General features: G+C 31.4%; 1 protein-coding gene across 1 annotated transcript; it reads right to left on the bottom strand.

The window, feature by feature from the left end:
- Window positions 1-6,403: 6,403 nt before the first annotated feature.
- On the bottom strand, window positions 6,404-12,598 carry LOC107417928 (dihydroceramide fatty acyl 2-hydroxylase FAH2). The gene is made up of 7 exons (XM_016026590.4): window positions 12,296-12,598; window positions 10,024-10,094; window positions 8,597-8,689; window positions 7,511-7,707; window positions 7,325-7,430; window positions 6,874-7,020; window positions 6,404-6,751 (listed from the first exon to the last, which is right to left on the bottom strand). The coding sequence occupies exons 2-7, from the start codon at window positions 10,072-10,074 to the stop codon at window positions 6,644-6,646; spliced, it is 702 nt and encodes a 233-aa protein (XP_015882076.2). The 5' UTR covers window positions 10,075-10,094; window positions 12,296-12,598; the 3' UTR covers window positions 6,404-6,643.
- Window positions 12,599-14,175: the final 1,577 nt, after the last annotated feature.

Genomic DNA, 14,175 nt, shown 5'->3' with positions numbered 1-14,175 from the left:
GGCCGGTCGTTTCTCTCTCTTTCTCTCTCCTCCCCGTCGTTTTTGCCAAATAAAAGCCACCATGGGTGACACTGTTCATCCACATGGACCAATCAGGTGACGACACGTGGTATTTCACTGTTCATCGATTCAAAAAATTAAAATATTACGCTATCCGGCAAACTTCACGCGTCCATAACTTTTTAACCTTGCGTCCAAATTAGGCGTGCCGCTAGTCTGTGAACTCGTATCGACAAGCACTTTACAACCATACCAAAGTCAAAGCAAAATTCTACAACCATAAAAAGTCAACTCCCGGCACCTTTTGGACAGTTTGAATCTCGACTTGTTTTGCTCATAACTTTCAAATCGTAGCTCCGTTTTGGACGTGCTACTACTCGTGCCAATGTGTACTTCATAATGGTACCTTAGTCAACCTAGAATTCGAATCGGGTCAAAAAGTCAACTTTTGACCCCTTGGTCAACGGTCAAAGTCAAAGTCAACGGTCAACCTTCGTCAACGTGCAATAAATTCCGACATGGTTCAGGACGGGGTGTTACACTCATAGTAGGTAGTGACGATAATATGGTCCGAACTACAAAATCCATGTTAAATTCTAAATTTGACATGAAAGATATGGGGCTTGCAGATGTGATTTTAGGTATGAAAATCACGAAGACTTCGATTGGAGTCATTTTTAGTCAAACTCATTATGTAGATAAAATACTGGCTAAATTTAGTAATAATGATACTAATATAGCTAGAACACCCATAGATTTGAGTTTACACTTATCCAAAAATAAAGGGGAAAGTGTATCTCAAGTGGAATACGCTAGGGTGATTGGAAATCTGATGTACTTGATGAATTGTACCAGACCAGACTTAGCCTACGCAATAAGTAGACTGGGTAGATAGACGAGTAATCCAAATGAAGATCATTGGAAAGGAATCGTCTGAGTACTAAGATACTTGTGATATACTCGTGAATATGGACTGCACTATACAAGATATCCTGCTGTATTAAAATGATACAGTGATATAAATTGGATATCAGATATAAAGGATTCAAAATCCACTAGTGGCTATATGTTTACATTAGCAGGTGCAGCCGTAACGTGGAAGTCCTCAAAACAAACTATGATAGCTCGATGCACGATAGAATCTGAGTTTATCGCATTAGATAAATGTGGTGAAAAGGCAGAATAGCTACGCCAATTTTTAGAGGACATTACTAGGTGGCCTAAATCTGTGCCAACAATAAATTTATATTGTGATAGTCAATCTGCAATTGGCAGGGCACAAAATATTATGTATAATGGAAAGTCTAGACACATTCATCGTAGACACAAATCCATCATACAGTTAATCTCAACTGGAGTTATCTCAATAGACTATGTAAAGTCAAAAGATAATATTGCGAATCCGCTAACCAAAGGGTTAAATAGAGAATTAGTTGAAAAGTCGTTGAGGGAATGGGATTGAAGCCCGTGAATAAAGTCAATACAATGGAAACCCAACCTAGTTAACTAGAGATCCCAAGATCTAGGTTCAATGGGACAACGTAATTGTAAAGACTGGTATGGATCACTATGGGGGTTAATCCTCTGCCAATTCCTATAATGAAACAGTGATAGAAATAGGTTAAGCATAAAGTATGCTTTTAATGATTCTTACAAGTGTGTTTTTGGTAATCTATGCATAGTCATGCTGATTACATTGGAAATAAGAATCACCTATGAAAGAGAGAAGAGTGGCCGCTTCAAAGGAGAATTGTTGAGGACGTAATTTTTAAAAACTCTCGCAAAACCAGGGAGGTGTTCAGGGCCAAACTGAACACAACAGCGAGAACTAAAGTGTACCAGGAAGGAATCATGTGTGAGCTATGTTGTCATTTACACAAAGAACAAAATGGTTCAAAGATATCGCATCTACCATAAGTCAGTAAAGAAGAAGTAGTCTCACAAGGGAAGGTTCAAAGAGTAACACCTACCTATCTTATGCAGGTTCCAATTGCAGAGCTTTACCACCAAAGTCATGCTTTGTTTTAAAAGTCAAATCATTCATGTGGGGGATTGTTGTAGTTTGGGTCCAACTAGAGTGTGAATGATTTGTTAGTGGGCCTTGGGCCTTAAATGTTTGTTTCCTTTACGGTTGGTAATTGAGGAAAGTAGTGGCTTTTGATTATTTTTTAAACTAAATAATAATATTTTGAATAAGATGGGTTGAAAGTTTCATGGGAACAATAACTCTTTGTTATAAGAGGTTTAAGCACACACGTTCTTTCATTGTTCTTTTCAACGTATTTTTCAATTTTAGAAAATATAGAGAAAATAGGGTTTTCAAAGAAAAAGAAAAAATACGTGAAAAACACAGAGAGAAAAATTGCAGTAATTTTTATCAGTGTGGTAAAGCGAAGGTACGCTGAAAGTTCAAAGAGAAAAGTTTCGGAGGTGCTAGATCTGAAAGCTTTTGTAGTCGTTGTATCTTGGAAGACGACCGTTAGAAAACATCTGCACCGGTGGGGCGGAAATCATCTTAAGGAGACTGTGGTACCACACAGGCCTCGGTTAGACTTCCAGAAAGCAGATCAATTAAGAAAATACAAGTTCTAAATATTTTAATTATTTTATGTAATTTTATTTATTTATATTAATACATTAGTTCCAACACAAATTACATAAAAATTGGGAAAAAAAAAAAAAGCTACAAGTTTGTTAGCATAGTATCTTGAGGCTTTGGCTCCACACCATAAAGTCCAAAACAATCCCAAAATATCATAATTTTATATGTTATAAAACATTTTAGATAGATAGAATCATATTAAAAGGATAAAAGTATCGTCATTATTTTAAAAAATTAATTAAAAACCTGTGTGATTCGAGTATTTTTTGTTGAGTGTATCTAACCGGGTTACATTTTTGGCTACTTACACTACATTTTAAATGAATTTTTCATATTACAAACCTACCTTTTAGTAAAAACTCAATAATACTCTTAATTAAACAAATAATAATAAAAGAAATTAAATAGAACATACATTACAATACATGTATTCAATTTACATAAATCGTAGATTGTTGTTTTCGCGATATACATATAGCGGACAGAATCAAAATGAGTATGTATCCAGGATGACTTCATCTTTTATAGAACATGTATCTGGTTTATAAAAATTAAAGGTCAAAATATCTGAATTATGTATAGCGAGTCACTTCCCATGGCCATAGAAAATGCATCCAGTTTGTACAAATCAAAGGTTGTTGTCGCCTTCAATATACATATGTCAAACGAAATCAAACATCAAATCTATACAGTGGCAGACCTAGAAATTTTTTTCAGAAGGAGCACCATTACAAAATTAAGCATTAAATTGTTTTTTAAAGGGTGTTTTGAAGAAATAATAATATAAGTATATAAAAAAAAAACAACAAATTTAGTTATACATAGCATAACTAATTAGATATTTACTAAAACTAATGTTTGCTTTTAAAAAAAATGATGTAAAGGGATTGAATGGCTAACAAAATCTGTATCGAACATTAACTTCTAATGGTGATGAAATGAATGTTTTGGTAAATAATGACATATTAACAATTATATGCAAAGTTATCAAAGAAATATATTTTTTAATAATTATTTATCATATTTCACATATTAAAACTTGGATGAGGAAGAGCCTAACAATTGTCATCCATCCAGGACTTCTACATGATATTGAAATATAATATAACTACAATAATTATTTTATATATTTTAATTAATAAATATTTTTATCAAATATGTATTTTTTACATTTTTATTGATAATAGTATATTTATGATTGCTAATGCTTACTATGCATTGATTAAGAGAAATATAAAATTGATTTAATATTTTTAAAATTTTTTATTTAATTTGATAATTAATTTATTAAATAAGTTAATCTTAAAATTTTAATAAAAAAATTATTTTTTAAAATAAATTTCTATTGATTTTTATTATTTTTATGAGTTTTTATTGATATTTAATAATTTTTTATATTCTCATGAAATTTTTTTTTTAACATGGCTTTAATCATACGTAAAAACTAAAATTGAGAATCATATATGTGGGAATGCATTGTGCTTATTTCAATGTCTTAACAACAAACTTTGTTTTTAATTTTTTGCTCATCATTTTTTTATTATTTAATTATAAATATTATTAAAAGATAATTATCATGGAAATATATTATATAATATTTTGATTTTTTTCTTAAAAGTAATTAATTAGAATCAATTTTTGGATAGACATATGTTATTAATTAATTTTTAATTCTAAATCATATAAAAATTAAGCATCAATTAATGATTAACGTGATTGATTCCAAATGATTACTAATGACATGATATAACAGTAGCCTTTGAATTTAAAAGGTTAATGTGGCACAATTTTGTTAAGTCAAATTGAGATCTTCCATTTTAAAATAAATGAAGAGAATCTTTGTCCTAAATTGTACAATAAATAAAAAGTAATTAAATAAATATTATATTGTTGGAAATCATATTTCTAGTTTCAATTATTAATTTATTTTTCTATTATATATTTGTAATTAAATAAGTTTGATGTAACTTTTTTTTTTTTTTTCTTTAGATGAAGCATGATACAACTAAAATAATAGCTATTACCCATATAGTATAATTTTAGATAAACATATAGTATAGTTTTAGATAAATGAGATATGAAAAATAGAAAAGTACATAAATGACAAAAATAACATAAATATATATATAAATATGATAGTTTATATAAATGAAATAAATTCTTAGACAAAAAATAAAAAAGATAAATGAAAAAAATTATTAAAAACCCAACAAAAAATTAGTATTAAAAAAATTCAAAAGCAGTTACCCGGGTTAGTTGGTAGGTAGTGAAATTGGAAGGGCACAGCTTTATAAACCTATTACCAAAAAAATAAAGTTAAACCATTGAGCATTAAATTTTGAGCATTTTCGTAAGTTCAAATCGATTTTTCTGCTGCAAAATGGAAATCTCGAATGCAAAACTAATCCTAAATTGTTTATTAAAAAAAAAAAAAAAAAAAAACTAAGACTAAATTGAAAGGGATTTGACCTCCCACTCAAAAATTTAACGCTTACAAACAAACTCACACTGCATATCAAAGTCTGCTAAAACAAAAGAGAGAGAGAGACCGAAGGATTCCAAGATCCTATTTATCGACCTGGTAGGATTTTCATATTTCGGTAATTATTGTGGCCCCTTTAATAATCTTCATCTCATTGTTGGCAAGAATTCGGCGTTAATTGGGCAAAACACCATTCAAGTGACTCGACTTGGATTTTCAGTGGCCTTGCTCGATTGGAATTAAAAGTGTTACTAAAAATATAGTGTTCCTTAGGTTAGTTTTATTAGTTTTGAATGTAAAATGGGTATTGTTTTATTGGTATAAAGAACAAAAATGTAATTAAATGTTAGTTTTTGTAGACTATAGTGTTGATAGAACTATTCTTTTCCTGAACTTATTGATTGAGTCTTTATCCATCCAATAATATCAAAAATCACTTTTATTTAATCTGTAATATTTTAAGAAGTTCGAGAATCACTTCTAAATGTAATCTTATGCTTGATTAACAAAAAGAGAACATGCACATTGATTTTTCTTTTCTTGAAAAGAAAAAAATAAAAATAAAATATGCTATATTTGGAGTTTAGGGGAAGTCCACGTAAATTCATTTTGTTGGTGGTCTTTTCGCTGCCAGCAGGTCCATATGATGGTAAAAGACGGCTAAATTTGATGAACCATGTGATGGTTCTATTTATTTGGATTGGACGGCCTACGGCTTTCTATTCAATTTCCAAAATATCTTAGCTATTCATGAGTAAAGATCAGCTACCATTTTCCATGTATATATATATATATATATAAAGAAAAAGAAAAAAGAGGTAAGTGCATTTTCTCATAACCTCTAATTACATTTAAAAATATAAAAAATAAAAAGGGACTTATAAATATGCTTATATTCAAGAGAATCATCTAACATTTTGTAGGCTGTCAAATCTTTATAAATTATTTTTCCAATAAAATTTTATAAGAATTTTTTTTTTTTTTTTTTTTTTTTTTTTTTTTTTTTGTATTTTAGCCAATAAAATCTTAATTAGTTAGGTAAAATGTAGCCTTTTGAGGCAAGGTAACGTGTAGTTGCCAACATAATGAAATCATAAATATTCTTTTCTATAAAATTTTGCACTCAATCGCGACAGCCATTTTCACATAATCCGACATTCCCGCACAATTGGTTTAGGTCGTACTATCTGAAATTGTGTGTCTATCACTTTTTCATATCGTGCCGTATGATTGGCGACAGTGGCATTACTTTTAACTAAAATGTGGAAAGCTTCTTCCTGGTAAAGAAATTTACGAAATTTGACCATGAAATCCCTGAGTTTAACATCCCATCAAAACTGCAAGTTGTTGATATTATAATTAATTATGATAATGCAGATAGAGGAATGTGAAATAAACAATTTTACAAACATACGCCAAAAACCAGCAATGCTTTACTAAAGTAGCAGCAAAAGGAAAGCCAAATGATGCGAAGCACCTTAGTCTACAGAGTTGAAGCCAACACCCACAAATTTTGATGGATAAATTTTCTATAGCCCATAATTTTATCATCGAATTTATCAAGCAGCCTTTGTTGAAGGGAGTGTTCCAAAAACCCTGTCCCATATGGGTGAAGTAATCCCAAATCCCAAGCTTTGAACTCTAAAGTGATGATTCAAGTGATATTTCTGTCAAAGACAAAAATAAAATAAAATAAAATTTGGACACATAAAATATGAAGGCAATAGCATTAAATACTAATGCAGACTGAAAACAGTAGGAAAGATAGGAAGTTTCCAAGGATTATCACCTTCAGATTTTGAGCAAAACCTTTAGATGGCTTTCCATGATGTAGGTAGTAGTGAGTAACATCATAAATTACATATCCCAATAGGCACCCTCCAAACAGCGCAGGTGCGGTGGATGGTGATGACAAAAGCCTAAACGAGGCCCAAACCTAGCCAAGTACCAGTTTGAATCAACATTTGATATCCGTAATGATAAGATGCAATATTTCACTAATATTACTCTCCAAGTCACAAACTTAGCACTGGCTATTACAATTAATTTATCATAATTGTGCAAGGATTTGAATCGATTTATCGAAGTAATGAACATTTTCTTCACGCATTTAGACCATATTCGAGGAAATTTGTTGTTTTATATTGAAGGGGATGAAATATTTGGTTTCTTTCCAATTATATTAAAGATCCTAATATAGTTTTACAACTCTCATAAGGGAATAGTGGAAGTGGCCATACTGGTACACAAAGAATAGCTGCTGCTGCAGGAGGGAAAACAAGTCGTAATCCATCCATCGGGTGCTTGTGATGGCAACCATGAAGAAGATAGTGTAAAGTGTTTGCCCTGAAAAAGTTCTAAAAATAAATGATGTTTCCATTGAATTGGCAGACAGATAGTGAACGAGTGAGAGAGAGAAAACTAACCAATAGCTTTTTGTTTTTATGTGGAAAAGGAAGCGGTGCAAACTATACTCCAGCAATGTCCAAACAAAGACACCACCAAGTAAAGCATAAGTTACCTGATGTGAAGTAAGGCCCCTTCGAGCAGAGATGGAAACTAACCAGCCTATAACAGGCAGCCATATAAGTGGAATCACCCACCATACTGTGCGGGTAAAGAACTGTTAGAAGTAAATGAGTCAAAAAGACCAGCACTTGCATGCACTAGAAAAGAGTTACCAACATATCACATAGGCTACAATAGCATGTAAATTTTGCGTACATTGAAAACAACTAAAACTTCTATACCTATAAGCCTAGTTATAAACAAGGAGTGCTCACCCCTTTCTGTGCCTATGTTTTTGGAAACTTCACATTTGAATTTAATGTATAAGATGTGCAACTGCCAATTAAAGTTTAATTAATTGTGTTTCCATGAAAATGTGAAAATTTAAATGAAAAGATTTCATAAATTTTTGCAATGAAAATGACATGCAAGGGATGTTTCTGTAATTTCTAGAAATACAAAGGTACAAATAGCCTCAATATAACTTGAAATTCTAAAGAACATTAGCATCCAAGTTTCATTCAGGCAATTCCTAATCAGAATACTTGACCAATGTATCGCTTTTCAAATTTCCTGTGTCTCATCTATTTTTTATTGAAGTCTTAAGACTATCCTTTAACGTATCACTTTTCAACATCTAGAAAATCAATATTTGATGTACTATTGAAAAAAAGTTGAGAAATTTTCATCAATTACAATAAGAAATTCATACATTAAGAAAATACACAGGTAAAATTCGTTATACCAATGTGGTTCCAATTATGCTTCATTCAATGACAAAAGAAGAGCTAAGTTCTTTATTAATCAACAGTTGCCATAAATTCCACAATACAGATCTACTAGAAATCATTTCAGCCACCACAAATTCCAAATTACAATTTGATGTATTAGAATGAACTTTATGAAAATGGTGTAATGATTTAGCTATAGAATAAGAAATAAGTGATCAAGTTGAATATATATGCATAATTTATACATATAGTAATAACTGACTGGAATAACACCTCACAAAAGTCATTTGTAAAAAGTCTGGGTCCTTCCTTGCTTATGATAGGCTGGTGAACCCATTCATTATAATCTTCTCCAAGATGGCCAACCTGAACACAGAAAGGGTCAAATAGGCTAAAAGCATGATGAATTTTGAAGTTATTAAAAGATAAGACTCTATATCTATTATCTAGGTTGTTAGCAGAAAGAGTGAATAAAGGGCTATAGGAAATTGACACTAGTTCCATATGGAAAAAGTTCAAAATGAAGTGGAAAAGGGTGGGGATATAAATTAAAGATTAACAGAGAACTGAAGCAATTTTTATTATTGTAATTTCCCTGTCAAACTAGATTGACAAATATAGAGTCTTAAATACATATATACATATATATATATATATATATATATATATGTGCATGTATCAATAATTCACTATAAATTAAATCATACATAATACATAAACATGTACATATTTTATCTAAAATATCCATGCAAATACACACTCACGGCTGACAAGAATGAAGGCAAGAAACCTTCAGAGAAAGACAACCAATGGTGTGTGATTATTGGATTAAACCTTGGCATACTCAATTGACCTGTTGGAAACTTCATGGAAAGCTACAATACCAGGGGAGAATAGTATATGCCTACATAGATGTTGATTGGGGTGGTTCAACTGCTGATTGAAGAACCATAAGCATCTATTGCACGTTTCTTGGTAGAAATCTAATTTCATAGAGAAGCAAGAAGCAGTTTTTGGTGGCAATATCCAGTGCAGAGGTTGAGTTCAGTTCTATGGCTTATTATGGCTCAAAATTATACTTTTAGATTTGGGGATGTATTTGGAACACTTTGAAATTCTACAGTGAAAATAAATCAATATAAGTATTTCTCATAATCCTTTTTATGTTAAATCAGCGAAGCAACTTTCATGTATTCTCACTAAAGGTCATTCTAGTACATCCTTTCACTGTTTTCTAAAAATGATAAAAATAGGGAATATATCAGCACCAGCTTGAAGGGGGAGTGTGAAAGATTTGATCAACATCCCATTATGGGATTCCTATTTTGTTATGGCATATTTGATTTCATTATATTACAGTAATTTCCCCTATTTTTTTGTATCTAGCTTCCTGATTGTGTAGACATGTGAGCCCAGAATAAATACAGGTTAATTGGATGGTTTTTAAAGTCAGTTTATAGCTTTTCAATTTATTAGTGTGATTCAATCATTCTAAATCAATGAAATACAATTTCTATAATATACATGTGCTACTAGACATCATAAAAGTAAAGCATACAATGCATCACATGCAAGGATATTTGAAACCTATAGATTTTGGACTAACCAAACAAAAAAAAAAAAAGAAAAAAAAAAAAAAGAAAAAAAAAAGAAAAGAAGAGAACAAACCAGTGGAAAGGGAAAGAGAAATGAGAACTGACCTGGAAAACAAGAGGCTCATTCAAATTTATGGTAAAATGTTTGTCAACCATCTTGGGAACTTCTTATGTAACTGGAGGTATATCAATATTAACCCAAGGAAAAAAGGAAATAAAATAATTGAGAATACATCCTATAAAAACATATAATTAATAACTAAAAATTTCAACAAAAACAATGAGGTGATTTATGTAAGTACTAATATTAAATGACATAGAGGACAATCTTGCATTTATTTTTCATAAAAACATAGCACAGCTCAGAATAATCATAGCTTCAAAGCATCAATAATTTTGCTCAATTATCTGGTCCTCTAATACAGGAAAAATGTGTCAAAAGAAAATTGAGAACCTATATCCTTGTAACATTCTCTGCAGTCGTATTAGTATAATTACCACCAAGACTAGTGGAAAAATATATAAAACAGTTATGCTCTTGAGAAAAGAAATCTTTTGGAATCTCTGGATATTTTCCTATTTTTGGCAATGCTTAATTAAGGGAGATATAGTAATTTTAGTTTGTTAAAAGGAATGTTAGAAACCTATAAATATCTCACTGTATCAATATCTGTTTTATGCATATTACAGAGCACTGTTTTTGCTATGGAATCCTAGTTCTTGTCTTGTTTCTTTTCCTTTTCATCTAAAATGACATGAGAGCGACCCAAAATCTTCCCCTAGTTTTCATCACACCACCAGTTGCTTCTTCTTGTCATAGTCCACCCTGATTCTAGTTCTCTTAACCTTGGCAGTTATAATAAGCCTAACCATAACCATAAAGTATCACAAAATCCTAAACATAATCATAACCCCAATCCTAAATCTATTTCGGCAAATTCTGGATCTTCAGCTGCTATTCTCTTGTTAGAGCATTCTGCTTCTACTGTGAAGTCACAATTGTCCTCTGAAACTGCTATAATACCATCTCTACTAATTAGTTTGTTTTTATGCACCTAACACTTGGTTCTTATTGTAACTGCATGTACTCTGCAAACACTAAAGTACTGGGTTAAATCCCTGGATTAAACTGCCATTGCTCAAGCCCTTTGTGTAACTTTTCTCACCATATGCTAAACTTGTCAAGTCAAAAAATCTACCTACTTTTTAGTACCATAATGAAAAGAAAAAAAAAAAAATAAAGGGGATGACTAATGACTCTTTACAGCCACTTAATATTTTTTCATTGAAGCACCTCCTTATTTAAAGATTGAAAAACATAACCACTAAAATTGATGATTTTATCAATGTCAAAAGAGGACCACTTACAGATCCTACAACCTTCTTTTAATGGAAATTGAAAGTTGAAACTAACACTAACTACAGGGTGTTTTAAAAACCGTACGAGTTCTTTGTCAGGATGAAAAAAGTTGTTATATATGGATAGAATGGAATTTCAGAAATAAAATTTTATGCTTTAAGCTGGGGACTCTAGATATATTACTAAATGCAGTAGCAATCGCTTAACAGTCTTAGTATGAAATGACAAATCAAACGAGGAGGTCTGTTCTTCTTCTTCTTCTTTGTTAACTATTTTATTTTCAAACTTCTCTACAACGAAATTATTGTTGAAACTGTATAGGGTAAGCTCTTAGTGGCTCAGATAAAAAGGGTCAATAGGTGGAAATTGTTCAAGACACTGTACTATGGAGATTATATTAGCAAAAAGAGAAGAAGAAAAAAAGAAAAACAGAAAGCATCAGCAATTGGAGAGATTTTTAAGTTCAACTATGAACTCAATTTGAATCTTACACATGTAAATATACAAGCTTCAATTCAACAGAAATTCAAGATATATATATGTACAATTTGGACATTATTGAACCAGATTCTATAATTTTGACCCATTCATAACCAAAAAAAGGTTATTGTAAAATGAAATATACAAAATCACCAATTCTTAATACTATATGACACAATCAGTCTTATAGTGAAGTTTTTTATTTTATTTTCCCCTCCGGAAAAAGGAAAAGAGAATTCAAATAGCCTCAAATAGAATGCTAGAAATTCGATTATTTTCATTGCAAGATCTTTAATAGCAATGCCACAAAGTAAAAAAATACCAAAAAAAGAATGACTCACCAATGACCCATAACTTCTTATTCCTAAAGAACCCAGAACAAAACTAAAACAAAAACACATTATAAAATACATGTACAAAACCCATAACAAAAGATCACAGCAAAGTTGAATGTTTTCTTTGCATTTCCACTATGTTTCTCAGGAACCAAAAAGAAAAGGAACACAATCAAAAGATTTTAAACAAGAAAGAACCGACCTTTTGAGAACAATGCAGGATGTAGTTGCGAAGTCTTGGATTTGTGGGAAGTGGGAATCCCACAAAAAGTTTCAAGAGTAGGAGTATCAGAATTCTCTCTCTATTTTCTCTCTCCTCCTTTTGGAGTGTAATGGGGAATGGGGATGTTTATTGTAGCTTCGATAAACCTAAATCTTGATTGGAAGATCTGTTTGAAGACGACGCGGCTCTTACATTTGGAATGCAATTCGAAATCACAGCTCTGCCTTTCTTTTACTTTCATACATTGCCTTCAAGTTTTGGTTTCGGCAAAGTTACCATGCTTGTGGTTGATTTCTCATTACATAAATTTTGTCCTAAGGATTTTACAAAAAATCCTGGGCCAGACAGGCCCATTTGAAACAAGGTACTGGACTATATATATATATATATATGTATTTTAGAGAATTTCTACCTGCAATAGGATCGTGTATGCAATCCCACCCTTTTTCCTTTTTTTTTTTTAATTTTCAAAATTATCCTTTAATTACTTTATTCTAAAATTTGAATATTTTATTAAGAAAAAAATTTATACAAAATATGTAATACATATATTATATTGTTTATCATCATGGAACTCTTCTTTTTTTTTTTTTTTTTTTTTTGTTTTTTACTGAAGAATGGGTTTATATTAGAAATCAAAAGAAAACGAAAAGTCCAAAGAGAATCGAATTGAGTGGAGGCCAAGGGCCTTCTCTGTTGACTCAAACATATCTAAAACTCAAAGGAAAAACAAAAAAGGTCTAAGGAAGCGAAAATATACTTCTTGGCTGCCCATTGACATTCTATATGGGCTAGTCTATTAACTATTTTTGTAACCCATTGAAAGACAATAGAAAAGAATACGGATGCAAAATACTAACATTTTCAAAAAAGGAACTAGTTGAATGTAAAGTATTGGTGTCAAAATCATTCAAGCTTTGAATGATAGCTAAGGCATCTCCTTCAATAATCATCCGGTCCCATCCCTCAGCTTTTGCCATCATCAACGCTTTGAAAATGGCACAAAGCCTTATAATCTCAGGGATAAGAATACCTTCTTAGAACGAGTGGATCTTCAAAATATCTCCATTATAATCACGAACAACAACAATCAGATAGCTTATTTATTCCTGATTGCTGCAGTTGTATTGAACTTCACAACCCTTGGAAGAAGGCTGATCAAAGAAAGAGAAATATCCTTCTCAGTTTGCACCTTTACCACTAAAGTCTCCTCTTTTTTAGAAAATTTAAACTCTCCGAATGTGCTCTTCAAAACAAAGACAACCACCTCCACATCCTCAATCTTTTCATTATGGAGAACCTTATTCCTAACGTTCAAAATAATCTCTGAAATTAAAATGCTATATAGGAAGAAATCTTTAAAGACGTTTTGGTGTATAGATAGGATTCTCTGAGGCTCACAAAGAAAACCAATAAAATTCATAAGAGACTGAAGCTGGGGATAGTTCCATCTTACACTCCAAAGAGATGTAAACCAAAAATATTTGGCAATTTGATAGTTGAAGAAAAGGTGCACTTCGTCTTCCATACAATCACATCCATGCGAATGGAGAGGGTTGCCAATATCAATGTTCTTATCCATCAAATTGGAAAGAAGAGGCAATCCCAAATTAGTTGACTTTCCCATAAAATACTTGAGGTGCTCATGTAAACCACTACCTCATGAGAATTTCCACAATTTAGAAGAAGGTTCATATTCCCATTTGTTAATCTAATATGCTAATTTAACTAAGAAATCTCTAGCCTTATTGTTAGTTCAAATCAACCTATAGGGCAAAGAGAAGTGAGTCCAGGACATTCTTTTATGTTTAGTAGCCGGGTCATGGTTAAAAAGCTTATTAAGCCGAAGCAAATTCCAA

The sequence above is a fragment of the Ziziphus jujuba genome, chromosome 1 (genome assembly GCF_031755915.1).
Source record: "Ziziphus jujuba cultivar Dongzao chromosome 1, ASM3175591v1".
In the NCBI taxonomy this organism is placed as follows: domain Eukaryota; kingdom Viridiplantae; phylum Streptophyta; class Magnoliopsida; order Rosales; family Rhamnaceae; genus Ziziphus; species Ziziphus jujuba.
This window is presented reverse-complemented; position numbering and strand designations above follow the sequence as displayed.

Excerpts from the sequence above, each read along its gene's own strand:
- LOC107417928 (XM_016026590.4), bottom strand. The coding sequence starts at position 10,074 with ATGGTTGACAAACATTTTACCATAAATTTGAATGAGCCTCTTGTTTTC. Across the intron at positions 7,708-8,596 it reads TTACAAATGACTTTTGTGAG|TTCTTTACCCGCACAGTATG; the intron begins GTGTTATTCCAG and ends TACTTCTAACAG. Across the intron at positions 7,431-7,510 it reads ATAAAAACAAAAAGCTATTG|GGCAAACACTTTACACTATC; the intron begins GTTAGTTTTCTC and ends GAACTTTTTCAG.